Genomic DNA, 15790 nt, shown 5'->3' on the forward strand with positions numbered 1-15790 from the left:
ATTTGACAAGCACCTTTACACTTTGATAAAACTCCTGGTCAGAGCTAAAAACAAGTCAATTATATGTACTTAAACACAACTTAATTACTTCTGCATATCTCAGACATGTGCAACGCACTGAGAGGCAAAGATATGGGAAAGAATAAGAAGTATCCAGATTCCTACCACTGTTCCTCTTTCAAGAATCAAGGGTTGCAGGTACCAAACACACAACCAAAAAAGCAATCAAATACTGACGTTAGATTCTTACTCCAGAAAATCACATTTATGTAGGGGACTATGATTCATCATACTTCAAAAAAAAAAAAACAAAATAAGGATCCAAGCATTCTGACATCAGATTCTTACTCCAGATAACTGCATTTATGTAGGGGCCAATGATTTATCATGGTTTAAAAAAAATAAATAAATAAGGATCAGCACTGTGACCCAAAGATAACACCGAAGAAGATACCTCAACTACCCAAACTTCATTACCAATTTGTTAAACAGTAAATAAGATGTGCAAACAATATTAAAGATGTGAGAACAGGGGTCTCAATAAGTCTTTAACCAGGTTTACTGACACACATGGTTTAAGGTTATAACTTTTCTCTACAGATCATCTTAAACTTGAAAAGTAAAAAATAAAACCTACACCTTAAAAACAAACGAACAAAACACACACACTCAGTAACTACAGGTCTAAAGCTCCTTATCCTTAATTTCAAAATATATACTTAAGAATACAGTAATAGGGGCGCCTGGGTGGCTCAGTGGGTTAAGCCTCTGCCTTCAGCTCAGGTCATGATCTCAGGGTCCTGGGATTGAGCCCCGCATCAAGTCCCGCAGCGGGCTCTCTGCTCAGCAGGAAGCCTGCTTCCCTCCTCCCCGGCCACTCTGCCTACTTGTGATCTCTCTCTCTCTCTGTGTCAAATAAATAAATAAAATCTTAAAAAAAAAAAATACAGTAATAGTTACAGAAACTCAATGAATATATTCAAAAAAAACTGTCCACTTTAAGTGGTTCGATTTTATGATACGTGAATTATATCTCAAGAAAGCTGTTAAAAAGAAATAAAACTCCTGATTTAAATTGACATGAGGTTATTTAGTCTTTATCTATTCCTTTTATTATAAATATTCATATATTTCCCTTCAGAAACGCTTAATGTTTCTAACTTCAAAATGGTGCCATGTTACAAAATACAGAATTTACGCACCCTATTACTTTTGAATAATTAAAAAAAATATCAGAATCACATCTGGCCTCAAGAATTTTAGGTATTGAATCAGGGAACTTTTCAGCCTTTTTTTTTTACATAAATAGAGAATAGCTCCTATTCTAAAACTAGTCTTTACTATCCACAACAAACAAGACCTGACATCCTACACAGCTTAGAACCCACTAAGACACACAGGAATCCTTGGCATCACATCGTTAGTTAACCTGAACTGTTTTACATTTTTAATGAAATTTGCAGGAAAAAGTGTTTTTATCTGAATTAAAAAACAACCTCTATCGTGCAGACTCATCTTTTCCCTTAAAGAGCCATTAGAAATGTACTGCCTGTCCTGGGAACATAAATAAGTTAATATGGTTGATTAGCAATGATGAGACAATATGAAATTCAGAGCCAAACCAAATACTTCACTGTGAACTGACTCCAAATAATTCTTTTCTGCATGCTTTTGAGAAACACCATGCATTTCAGAGCAGGTAGCAGAAATTGATAGGAGTTTCAGAAGCAAATCAAAACCAGTTCAACCTCGAAGGACATTTACACGTACAACGTCTCTCTCTTAAATCTGCGTGACGTAGGCAAAACCACAGCATATATAATATGCCCTGCAGCCCAACGTGATATTGAGGATCAAACTCCAAATACCAAGGTCTCAATGTCAAGATCTCTGTCTGGGACAAGGGGATGCAAAAGAAATAAAGGATCCGGTGCTTGGTCTCAAGGTTTCTAAACCAACTACATACCCCTACACACACATACACACACACACACACACACACACACACTCAGTACTGTTCATCTAATACCTTAAATAAATAGACCACATTTTACTTGAGGGAACTCAACTCAGAGACCATGACCTGCGCTGGATATGATCTGGATTTAGATTTAGCATTGCCTTTGAAATCCAGTCTCATGGTATACTGATCAATTCAGGGGAGCTCATTCAACTTCTTGTAAAATGCAGCACAAAGAGTGACCTTACAGGGTGACTGGGACAGCTAAGTTAGAAAAGAAATGTAAATTCCAAGAGAGCCAGAAGAGTTCTGCCTGTTTTCTTCACTACTTTATCCTCAGCATCTAGAACGGGACCTCCTATCTAGAAGACACGTAGTACCTGTTTATCAGACAATGAAAAAAAATTACACAATTAAAAAGCATCTAGTAAATTTTGGAAGTTGACTCCGAACCCAAATGAAATGCGCAAGCATGAAATGATGTAACTTACAGAAATTTTTTTTTAAATTTTTTTAAAGACTTTATTTATTTACTTGAGAGAGAGAGAGAGCATGAGAACGGAGAGGGTCAGAGGGAGAAGCAGACTCCCCATGGAGCTGGAGCCTGATGTGGGACTAGATCCCAGGAGTCCGGGATCATGACCTGAGCCGAAGGCAGTGGCTTAACCGACTGAGCCACCTAGGTGCCCCCTTACAGAAATTTTTAAAACCAAAACAAAATCCTGGATGAGCCGAGCTATTTAGAAGTCACGACTTCTCTGCCACCTTCTCAGGCTCTTCCTTAACCAGGCTGAATCAATTTGCCAGACACATTTGCTTCTCCAGCACTTTCTATGGAATTCTATTAGCACTTAGTGCAGAGTGATCTGACCATTGTATACTTGTCTTATACTTCCGAGGGGCTGGGATAATATATTACCCATCTATGTATTTTTAGCACCCACAACGCTAACTGTTGCCTATGGAAGAGATGATTATTTGTATTCCAAGCTACTGTAAGTAAGCAGCACTGGTCCCAGGGCCAAGGAACAGGAGAATGGTTGTTTCTTTCATAACACTCTTTGGATCTTCCACTTCAGCTACATTTGTATAGAAACAGTATTACCGGAAGACCACCCACCTTGGAGTCAGACATTTGGAACGAGTTTCCTTCTCCACTTACATACTACCTGTGACTCCTTGGGCAAAATTATTTCACTTCTAGAAGTCTCAGCTTCCTTAACTGTAAATGAGATTAATAATACCTACTCTCATAGAATGAACAAAATAACGCACGGAAGACACTTTGCTAGCACACAGTAAGCCCTGATAAATGGTGGTTGTTACCATTATTACCACCAGCTCTGTGTATATGCAAATGAAAGCTAATGAATTCAAATGGGTTATTTCTTTTCCTCTTTGAACAATATGAAAGTCAGCACAGCCCTGGAGAAGATTATACTGCAGAGCAGGAGAATCAAAGACTACAAATTATCCTGTCCCCAAACCAGAAACTTTAGGCTGCTGCTTTGACAACTTAAATTCAGCCCTTTTGTCGCTCAGCCGGCCCATTTTTCAATTGGCACCTCTACATTTTCTCCTTTCTTGCCATTTTATCTCTAAAATACATTCATTTTGGAGTTATCCTCACTTTTGGCATTGCAGTTGTCACCGACTGGAATATCCACGCAACAGTGAGACACTAAACTCATACTGTTTAGTCAAAAGAAACTCTGAACGTCTGTAAGACACTACTGGTGGCATTTTTAAAATCCCACCACAATCCTGGAATAAGTACCAGGGTAAATAACAACACAGCCAGCTGCTCTGTCTGCTGCTGCTGCCTAAAACATCCCCTGCTCCTGAGTTAGTGTGCGGTGCCTTGGAGAAGAGGAAGAGGGTAGCAACAGAGAGCTGCTCCAATATTTTTTTAATTCTCTACTTCTAGACCAATCTCAGGCTCCACATCATCCAAGATAAGATCCCTCTACTGAGGGGTAACCTACTTCAAACAGTAACACGCAGTTAGTAAAGGCAATTAGGGGAAAAACACACTGTGTTTTTAGTCTCTTTGTGTTAAGTTTCTGGTAGCTTCAAAAGTAAATATTTCATTTGAATGCAAGCTTAAATCAAACTAGAGACCTAAAATGACAGCATGAAATACATAAGCACTTACTTGAAGGTAGCTGGGGGTGTGGCAGGGGGCAGGGACCAGAAAAGGAGGGGCCTGGGAGGAGGTTAACAACCAAACAAAAAACTCAATTTCAACAGGTACTTTAGAATTACTGACAGAGCACAGAGAACCTAGGGTACAATAAGAAGGACAGAATGTAATTAATGGTGTACTGGAGGGTTGGGCACACAGGTCTATTCATAGTCTGTAGTCTTAAATGACAAATAGAAAACGAGTTCTAAAGTAAGAGGTTTCTACAGGCTGAAGGCAGGGAGGTCATGTGTACAGTAAGAAGCATCAGACCTGGGGGAGGAGGCTCTATTCTCAACCAAGCCTGTGCCACACATTCGTGAAAAGAGAGGGGGTGGCCTGTAGATAGCTTCCAATATTTCTCTCTAGCCCCCAAATCTTAAGTTTCTATAAAAAGTTGATAATGTTTAATAATATTGTATGTGGGTATCAGATTCTCAATGGATACATCAGTGGGTCCCAAACCTAGCTCTTCATCAAAATCAGAGGGAGAGCCTTTAAAAAGTAGTTTTTTTCCTGTTACCTCTCCACCAGCTCCCTGTCAATGCCTCAAAAACAAAAAGGAAGCAGACCAAAAGAATCTGATTCGGTAGCTCCCAGTTTTGTGCTACAATCTCTGTTTTAAAACAGTCTCCCCATGAGAAGATAATGATCATCCCAGGTTGGACTAGTCAAAGGAAGCCCATGATGAAATGAATCCTAAAGTCTTTGAATAGTCACCATCCCCCACCCAACCCCTGTATTCTCTGTCAATTAGAGCAGATTTTTAAATACTGAATTTTCTAAAAATCAAATCCAATTTTACCTATTACAGACTTGTCCCGGCAAGCCAAAGTTACAAGGATTTAGGTTTCTGTAAAAATAACTTGGTATGAATGTGACTAAGGCATCCAAAGTATTTTCTTAAAAGATTTATTTAGTTGAGAGAGAGAGAAAGGGAGAAGGAATGAGAGTGAGCAAGAGAGAGCACAAGCCGGGGGTGGGGAAAGGCACGGTGAACAGGGAGCCCGATGCCATGCCCAGGACCCCAGGATCATGACGTGGGCGCAAGGCAGAAGCCTAACCCACTGAGCCACCCCAGGCACCCCGGCATCCAAAATATTTTATAAAAAATTTTGGTAGCCAGAAACCGTATTGCTCCTAAAAAACAAAACTTCTGCTAGAAAGGTGGGGAAATAAATGAACAACAAGAAAAAAACAGCCTCCATGTTTCCCTGAAAAGGTGTGTTGTAACAGATTCTGGAATCAGCTGCAACAATATTGCCTGCCAGGTTTGGGAAAGAATAGGGGGAAGAAAGAGATTAACATTCACCTCTAGGTGGTAACAGTGCCTCCCCGTTCTTGAGAGAATGAGACTTAAACGCTGCAAGCTATTGCTGCTACTGAACTCATCTTCCTTACTGTAAACCTGGCTACAGGAAATAGACAGGCAACAGGGTGCTGGGGGGAGGAGAACAGGAAAGCCCGTCTCCCCTCCATTTTCAGATACATAAGCAACAGCACCATCCTGAGCCCAAAGGGGAAAAAACCAGGCTATAAAAGTAGGAGTTGATGGGAAGATATTAACAGTGAAGAAACATTAAGGAATGACTTCACCATACTTGTTTTCAATCAATTAAACAAAAGATAAATGATCAAATTGTTGTTCAGAAGCATTATCCTTGAAAAAGAGTTTTGTTCCTCAATATTCTTTACATTGTCAGCAGGGGAGAATGCGATCGCAAACGCTCCATTTCTTGATTGACATTTCTTCCTACATCCCACAAGAAAAGCCACAACCACACTAAGTGAGTGCTCAGCAAAATGACACATAAAAAGTTCACTACCGCTGAAATGTTGTGGAAACACAGTAAAACGCTGATGACCATGATGGTATTTCTACAGGAAAGGAACGGAGCAGAAAAGTGTACATTTACTATATTCATACCTAACAACCCTGCAAGGCAAATATTATATTCCTATTTTACAGACCATGTAACTGATGTTCAAGATGTTCAGTAATTTATCCAAGGTCACGGCGACTTAAATCTAAATCTTAAGGCTCCAGTCCTTTGGCTTTTCCACAGCAGCCTTCCTTGTGCTTATGCACGAGACGATTAACCAAACACCCAGTGGTTATTCAGAGTAAACAACAGTTGTTCTTATACTCTTAGATATACTTAACTTTTTAATCACACGATGTCATGAGATCTTAAGAAGAAACTATACTCAATGGAACACGGAAACTGGCAAGTTTTTGCCTGACTTCAAATAAGGAGAAATAAAAATTCTATGCAATTTGGAGTTTGCTATTTCATGAAAGTTATGGAAATCACTCAAATCGTTCATGTAGAACCTTGGTATAATCTGACTACAGTATATAAGACAGCGTTTATGTAGTTTATCCTAATGGGACACATAACACACACAAACACGCAAACCCTTTTGAAGGGGAGGGGACAGAGTTTACACACTAAAAACTGATACAATGCTCTCCAAAGGGCAAGGTTGGTACTACCAACAGATATAACAATTCAAAATTCACTGAATTAAAATATTACGTTTTTCATCTTTTCTTCATTTTTGAACACGCAAACTGTATTTTTAAATACAACTAATACCGCATTTAATCAAGAACTCTATTAAATGTACTTGCTATTTAGTTACATTTAGCAATATTTTAATGGAAATTCTAAATACATTTTCCATTTCTTCTCTTACTAAAAGCTAAGTCACTTGTTTTCAAATGCCCTTCAGTTTTCCCACGTTGTCCCTGCTGTTTGCTTTGAATCTTACATTAATTATGAGCCAAATGACAACCACACACCAAGTGCAGGCCCTGTAGATTCCCCTATCATATCAAAGAGAAGGATTATCATCTTTGCATTTCACTTGATCTCCTGAAATTAAATGAATAAACATGTGGAGAAAGAAAGTGTCCTTTGGAACTGAAACACTGGCTTCACTAATCAAGGCCATAATTATTGAGGAAACATGTATTAAATTCTGAATTCATGCTATTTCACTTGATGCAAGAGCTATAATCAGAGCAGCAGAGCATGCAGGAGCCATCTGGGTGCCGCACAGTTGTAAAGACAAATCCTGAGAGCAAGGGCACGTTGACCTTCCAAGCACCACGTCATTGCCACACTTTGGCATGCCAGTTCTCCCCTTCTGATTTCTTACCATTCTTTTTTGAATAAAGGAACACTGTGATCAGGAGGTATGAAACTGATGTAAACAATAAAATATACCACACCATGAAAGCTTACTGTACTAAAACATCTCCTAACTATTTTAACTATCAATAAATTTGATTTCATACTTAGTTTCATCTGTCCCACCTCTACCCCAGTCATGCCTTTTAAGGAATCTCTAATGCATCCAGGAATCTGTCTTTCTATAGCTTAAATTTCATTTGAGAAGTCAACACTCAATTAGCATTCCCATTGTGCCAAGTATTTAAGACAGAAATCTGACTTCTAGGCAATGACAATGATTTGAAATTTGTGCAGACCACATCGTTTTTCGGTGAAATTGACAGTACTGAGCTGAATATGAGCAACCAGATAATCATGAGATCCCGTCAGTCAATCTGATTCCTCTGAGGCAGCAGGTTATCGAAAATTGAGCCGAGTGATGTAATACGGATCCCAGACAGTGTTATGAGAACAGCATAGATGATTTCAATGAGACTCATTATTTATTCATCACAAGGTCCAATTTGCGTGTCATTTTCACTGATGGTATACTGAGTTAACTGGTTGGAATTCAGTGCTGATAGAGTATTTTATTCTGGATTGTAAAAAGGACCATTTTGAAAAATGTTTCTTTCTTCCTATAAGAAGGAATGCAAAACAAAGAGGGATTTTGTAATTGTGACCATCCACTGTAACAACATTTGAACATTGTTCAGCAATGCTGGAAGAACGGACACAGGAGAAAACCCTTAAGGACTCCCTGTTTTTCTCATCAAGAGTATATAATAAGATGCTAGATACTATAGAATAAAAAGTAAAATAATCTAGTCTTCAAAAAATAACTGCTCCCCTTCTTTTTTTTAAATGCTAAAGAACAAGATAAATGCTGGCAGGAAACACACTCACTGAATGAACTAAACCTCCTGAATCTGATTCTTAAGTCTAGTCTCATCACCAAAGGGACCCACTCTCAGGTCTGTTCCCAGGGAAGGACAGAGAAGAAAATCTCCCAAGGAGCAAAACGGAGCTAGCCTGGACATTCTCAAGCTTCTCCCACATACCAGTAGAAACACAAAAACATTTAAAAACCATGCAATGTCTCCCAACATTGTTGGGGCCACAACATATCTTAAAAGGTCTGTACATTATTATACAAACTAGCTCTCTCAACCTACCTTTCTAATTCATTTTCCTCTATAAATTCATGCACTCTATGTATCCGCCAAAACCATTGTTCAGTGGTCCCATAACTTCCTGTGAGTTTCCCTCTGGGCAATCCTCATGCTCTACCCTCCACTTTCCCCTGCCTCTCCAATTATAAATGTCTCTATCTGAACCACCCTTCGGGGTCTTGCTTAAATGTCTCTGTTCCTGAAAGTCTTCCCTGATCCCCTCAGCAGAAAGTACACCCCCTCCCCTTCTTCAAGACTGCCCTAGCTCTCCCAAGGCCTCCCTTTACAACCTCACCACCTTCCAGACTGAATTTCAGTTCTGCATTTACACGCACTACTCTCAACTTCCTAGCATACTCTAAAATGCCCTTACGGGCAGAATTCTGTCAATGCGTCTTTGAATCCACACATCACCTAATACACTGTTTTGCACAAAGATGAATCTTTAAAAAAAACAACAAAGATAATGTGTGACTAGATCGCTGTCTCAAGTATTAACACTCTAATGCAAACATTACATGAACTTACAAGAGTAGTCAGCTTCCCAATTTCGATTACTCAGCTTGAACCTAAACTGTCACCAAAATACAGAATCGTCTTAAATCAGCTAAGCAGAGAAGCCAACCTGCAGAAATAAAATACCTTATTAATCTTTGACTTTTTGAATTGTAAAGTATTTTTGAACCTCAACTTTTATTTGTGGTATTATCTGGTTAGCAGTGTTGGCAGCTGTTCAAAGTTTTAAAGTACTATAGGTCATGAATATTAAATGCTACAACAAGTTTACTGGGATGAAATCCAAATTCATTTGTAAGTACATGACAAATAGTCAGCCCTCCAGTTTCAATAATGCTAGAAAATACTGTGATCAGAATCAGAGTATCTTGCTATATCTGGATTCTCACAAAGTCAAGTGTAAGGCAAGAGAAGGGAAAGAAAATCATAAGAAAGTGGGAACACTACTTGAAGTAGAGTGGCACAGATGTTGATTTTAGAAAATCAGAAACAGCAAATATGTCATATTTCACTCAGTGCAATCGATATGAGAGTCACATCTTGAGCAAAACCACAACCTAGTCTAGAAAACGAAGGGACAAAGCTGTACATGAGAACATGCCATCCCCAGCAGCTAATCAAATAAAAAAGCACATGTGGCTTCAATGTGCAAGTACCTGGAGGTTCTGTACCTCCCTTTTCATGCCCTTTTATACAGGGGGAGTCCCGCAAACTAGATGTACAGAAGCACCACACTTAGTGTCTTCAATGTTTCAACAGTGACAAACCGAAAACCTTCCGCAGCGTATAAGCCCCCATCCTCAGAAGCCATTCTCAAGGTAAACCCTGTAAATGGTTTGGAAATACAGGATTATTTGTTTGCATCTGCTCACTACATCCTGATGTAGAACCAAGCTTATGCGTCACATCCAGGATAAACTTTTTCACCATAGGCAACCTCCGCCATTCACATCCTGCTTAGCATTAAAATAAAAAAGTTAGGGGCGCCTGGGTAGCTCAGTAGGTCATGATTCCAGAGTTCTGGGATGGAGCCCCACATCAGGCTATCTGCTCAGCAGGGAGCCTGCTTCCCCCTCCCTCTCTGCCTACTTGAGATCTCTGTCTGTCAAATAAATAAATAAAATATTTTAAAATAAATTAATTAATTAAATAAAAAAGTTATTTCTGGAGAGAGTTGACTCGTTTTCCAAAAGTGGCAATGCCTTCCCATTTCCTCTCTCATAATATGGTCTTTTCATTTTGTTTACATGAAACAGCACTATAAAATTTAATTTTAATAAAAGGAAGTTGTCTGCATATTATACATCTTAGAAGCAACTTTAGCAAAACAGAGGTAGTCATCTTTATAGAAATTCTTAAAAAGATCAAACGAGAAGGGCTTCATTTTTCTAAATCAATTTGGGCTATTATTAGAATTGTTACACTGGTTTTCAGATTTCCTTTTTTTTTCCACCTGTAACCGAATAAGTGATTATGAGGCTAATAAAGGGAAAAAAGATGTTTCCACATTAAAACAGTTAACAGATGTTAAATAAGCACAGAAAATGGCCACTAGGCAAGTAATGACTGATGTTTGGTAAGTAAGAAAAATGTTGCTTTTGCTGATTTTATTACCCATGTACCTCCCGGGGTCATGGGAGACTTGTAAAAAATTTTGTGGGCAGATAAAAGTCAAGCATTTATTTGCAAGGCTAGTTTAAGTGTGTTTCAAGGGTTCCTCACCACTCCCTCTTACTTTTGACCATATAAAACTAAGTAAGTGAAAGTCATCTAAGAAAGGCTAAAATAATCATTTGATGAAAAGGCAAGAACTTATTTTTCAACATTTTTCTGACATTTCTTCCAATTCTACCCTCCAGACCCCACTATGAAATGAAATCCTCATTGTACAAAGGGAAGAGGAAAGGATTTTACTTTAACATTTCAGGCACATATTTTTCCAAAACAAATCCGAAAAAAGTGTGAATTCAATAATTTCCTGAGTACCTACTACGTGCCAGATGGTGCACTAGATGCCAAAGATAATATAGAAAACACCTTAAATAGAATGCTGACGCTAAGTACTAGGAACATTTAAACATTTTAAGATGGCTATGAGCACTCATTTTGTTCATAAATGTTTCTGAAGATTTTATATTTGGTATTTTCTTACAAATCCTCCCTAACTATTGACAACCATATTACTGTATTATTTCATGTCATATTCAACCATATTATTCTGTAAGTCATACTATCTCAATAAGCACTTATTATATAAGTTAACTGTGTTTATGTTTTTTGCATATTCAGAATAGTGGCTAGCACATAAAGACTCTATATGTTTATTAAATACTAAATAAAATGTCTACAGTATGCCAGGTCTCTACTATTTTTAACATACTTCCACAAAATAGAAAACTTACATATTTCCTTTGCAGAAATGCAAAAGCCTTTCACATAATATGGAGATGTGCATCATCTGCATGAATCTTAGAAGTAAAAAAAAAAAAAAAAAAAAAAAAATGGCAGCCAAGAATTCTGGCCAAATGCAGCCATCCCAATGATTTTGTCTGGCCCAAACAGGATTTGTCTTTAAATCAGTAACCAATAGGAAGTAATAATAAATGTCACTGAAGGGCGCCTGGGTGGCTCAGTGGGTTAAAGCCTCTGCCTTCAGCTCAGGTCATGATCCCAGGGTCCTGGGATCAAGCCCTGGCTCTCTGCTCAGTGGGGAGCCTGCTTCCCCCTCTCTCTCTCTCTGCCTGCCTCTCTGCATACTTGTGATCTCTGTCTGTCAAATAAATAAATAAAATCTTTAAAAAAAAAAAAAAAGTCACTGAAAAATCCAGAGGTCTGTCTTCTTAGGGAACTCTCCAACTCTCCCAAACGCAAACCTGTATTTTCTTATTGCAATAATAGGATGAAGAGGAATCCCCGAGGTGGGCGTAATCTTGCTTCCACCAGTCCCTTCTGCCTGGTCCTGGTGCACCTTTGAGTTTGGGGGCCAGGATCTTTTAAGAGGTACAGAATTGAAATCGACACTGTGAAGAATGAAGCTGAGTGTTACTGCTATGAGAAAAACATTACTGACGAAACTATCAAAACAGAGAGCCTTGCCCCTCTGGTCTTAATAATTTCCAGCTTTAAGAGGACCGCCATTTTGGGATTTGAGTACTTGGCTAGTTCACTGCTTTACATAATAGAGTTAAACATTTGTGCACTGGAGTTTTCTGTTTATATAAAAGCTGTGTTTTAATAGGGCAGGGAAGTTTATTTCATCTGGCAAGATCCGGAGTTAATTGGTAAGATATTTAAGATGATTTATTCTTTTAAGGTTGAAAAGGACCTTCTAAAGTCTTTTAATTCACTTCCTTCAGAGTCTCTTCTAACTCACCCCAGGCATAGAAATCTATATATTATAAAGACAGAATATGGAATTTTCTATAACTTCCATATGTAATCTATGCTAGTGTTTACAAGCCCCACAGTCATAAAATTCTAAATGAAAGTTTTTGCTTAAATATTCATGCTTCAGCTTTGGTCGATTCCTAATTCATAGGCTTTCAAAAGCACTGTATGTGTAAAGATGAATAGCAGTTTAACTTTTGGCCTTCTCTTCCTTAAAATAAAGAACTATAATTTCCATTAATACTCTTCTTTCTCTCAACTAATATGCATCAGGTGGTTTCCAAACACTGGGCACCCAGCTCACACTGGACGCCCCACAATTTCATATAATCTTCACAACATCTCTAAGAGAGAACACTCATGATCTCCATTTCCAGATAAAGAAGCAGGTCATTGAACTAGCCCAAGGTTACTCAGCCAGTGTGAGTTAATATTAGATTCCATACTATTTTCTTCTAAGGAAGTCATCTGATATTACATCTGTTCATTCATCTTCACACCTTTACAATATAGTAAAATCATCGCTAGACAAACACAAATATGTATTGTAGCTCTAGTGATTCTCCCATTTTCTGGGTGACTTTCACATCTCTGGTCTCTACACCTTAGCTGGAAATAAGGGGAATGGCATAGATGATCTCTATAGTCCCTTGAAAATCTATACAATCTGTTACCAAAATGTTCTCACTAAGCTCATTGGCCCAAAACCTGAGAATGAAAGAAAGAGTGGGCTTGAGATACCAACTCCCAGATGAAGTGTTTTTGCTGCCCTGTCTACTTCCCTTGCCCACATGCAGTGGCTGCCAGACAGTCTAGGCAAGTTTCCATTTGGAAACTTCTCAGGACACTGAATCTTCAAAGTGTTAAGTCCTTTCCCATGGCACGGCGGGGAACTTCACTCTCTATGGCTAGTTCCTTTGCTGGTGACGTTTCTCATTTTCTTAAGGAGGACGCTCGGTTACATTTTAATTTCGGATAAACAAAGAATAATTTCTTATTACAGCTATGTCCCAAATATTGTATGGGACACAGGTATAATAAGGATCTCTATTAGCAACTCTGTCCTTGAAAATATGCTTAGAGAACTCAAAATTTCTTAGAAAGGAACTTCAGAAGGTCATAAACGCAAGTCCTGAATTGACATACCAAAATAATTTCCTAATCCATGAGACAGTAAAGTGGAAATTCTGTAGAATGCTGAACCACAACGTTTCACAGGTTATCAATGCGAGGTCCTGAAACACAGAGCGTCTGTGTCCTCAACTAGGCCTCTCTCCCCCAAGGACAGGGACCATGAGTTATATGTATTCTATCAACTATTTCCAGAAAATCAAGAAAGCTTGCTGTTGTTGTTGATATGGTTTTAAAACAAAAGAAAAAAGATTTCTCTCCCTAAATTTTCCTGAACAAATAGTTAAAATGGATTTGAAAGTAAGAGTTTGCCTTTCAAACTGCATCATTTTTAGGCATCAAACATGACCCAACCAGAGTTTTCTTTTACAGGTTCAGCATATAATTGAAATCACAAAAGAACTTCATTAACCACTGGATACTTAAGTTCCAACTGAAAGGGTTATGCTTCCTCACAGAAGTGCAGCAGTAATTACCCTGCCTACTAAGTGGAAAAAAATAGTCATTTAAAAATAATAGTAATAATAAATGTTTCTATTTCCCTCAATTTTTTCCTTTCACTTCAATTTCTTCCCAGTTTGATTTTATATAAAATAGAGAATTGAGGGCAGGGGGCAGGGGAAAAAGTCACCAAAACTAGTAAACTTGACAGCATTCCTGATCAGGGTAAGTATCCAAAACCATAGCTCCTCATGTAAGTGTCCAAAAGGAAAGAGGAGCTGGCCTAAAACATGACCAAGGTTTGCAAACAGTGGTCAAGTTCACACCTTACACTAAAAGGCAGAGCTAGGGCAAGTTTATCATGAGTGAGAGAGAAATGGGGAAGGAGACAGTTTCTCAACACACCTCTGTCTGCCCAATGCCTTCCCTTAACACACTATAGCCAAAAACTGGTTCTCTTTAGGTAGATGGGATCTGAAAGCACTTCTGCACTTCTGTGACCTTCAGACAACATTGCGTTTGAAACCATTAAGGAATACAGAAGAGGAAATATTAAGCCCTGAGGCAAAGGTCTTAATTGGCCTCAGGGCAAAACCTCTAATAATCTTTTTCTGCTTTGATTCTTCTATTCTTATTTATTACAACAAGGAAAAAGGTGAAGATGATTCACTGTTGAAGAATTTGAGTTCCCATGGCCCTACAGAGAAGGGCTGTTTTCCAAAGTCAGGTCAGGAAAATACTATTAACAAATGGCAGAGGATTTCCCCTCTGTAGAGTTTAGCATCTGGCTCTATTACCCGCTCTGATATTTTTACAAATACACATTACAGGCAATCTACTGGATTACAGAGAATTTGGGCTGAAATAAAGAATGAATAAAAACAAAGATTGCCTAATCTTTACCAGGCAAAAGTGCCCTTCTACCCTCTTTGAAATCATGAAAATAAGTTAGGAAATCCAAGAAATAAAACAATCCATGAATGAAACGCATGTTAGGAAGGAAAGGTCGAAAAGGACACTTCCACTCACTGAAGATCAAAACATAACTTCTTCCAGCTTCTCTTTGAAGAGGAACAAATTTGCTTTTTAAATGGGGAAGAAGGACCAGGCAACAGAACTGCTCAGTAACCCAATGCTCGAGCACCAATAATCACTTACTTTATAGATGGCAGGTAAGAGCTGTTTCATTTTCAGCCTGTGAAAGACAAAGACGTCATAAACTGCGGACACGGCGAGCACCGTCACTCCTTGTTCCTTCCACAGCATGCTGCAGCCCGCGCACAGCCCCGTCCCCAGGAACCAGCCCCACGTCCGGGCTGAGTAGCCTCTCGTAGAACAGTGTTTCATGTAGCACAGCAAAGACAGGAGAAAGAAGAGACTGGCCCCGACGTCAGCCCGGCCCACGATTCCCGCCACGGCCTCCGTGTGAATGGGGTGAGAGGCAAACATCAAGCCGGCCATGAACGTCCAGTATCCATCCCCAAGGAGGATCTTGGAGAAGCTCGTGAAGACACCTGTGACGGCCGCGTGCAGCAAGACATTGACCAGGTGATAGCTCCAAGGATTCAGGCCTCCAACGGCATGGTTCAGGCGAAAAGAAAGAGTGCACAGGGGCCGGTAGGATTTGTGGCTGCCGCTGTGGGTTAGAAGAGTCCCCCAAAAATCATTGTAGAAAATGTGTGTCCATGGCGTTTCGGGGAGAAGGTCTTGATTAGTCTTGATAGCACGGCTAAAAAACAAAATTTTTTTTTTTAAATCAAATTTAAAATACGGAAAGGAAAAAAAAAAGAAGAAGAAGACATTTGACCCTTGACCTACATGG

The 15790-nt window shown here is 39.0% G+C and overlaps 1 protein-coding gene across 2 annotated transcripts in view; it reads right to left on the reverse strand.

Moving 5' to 3' along the window:
- The window catches only part of TMTC2 (transmembrane O-mannosyltransferase targeting cadherins 2), a gene marked incomplete at its 5' end in the record, with an annotated part of 430973 nt that overhangs the window by 250462 nt on the left and 164721 nt on the right, over positions 1-15790 (reverse strand). For both annotated transcript variants that reach the window (XM_080811368.1, XM_080811367.1), the window contains one exon: positions 15127-15697. In XM_080811368.1, coding sequence (XP_080667494.1) covers positions 15127-15697 — 571 coding nt within the window. The remainder of the gene's footprint in view (positions 1-15126; positions 15698-15790) is intronic.

This window comes from Martes martes (genome assembly GCF_963455335.1).
Source record: "Martes martes genome assembly, chromosome: 8".
Classification (NCBI taxonomy): Eukaryota; Metazoa; Chordata; class Mammalia; order Carnivora; family Mustelidae; genus Martes; species Martes martes.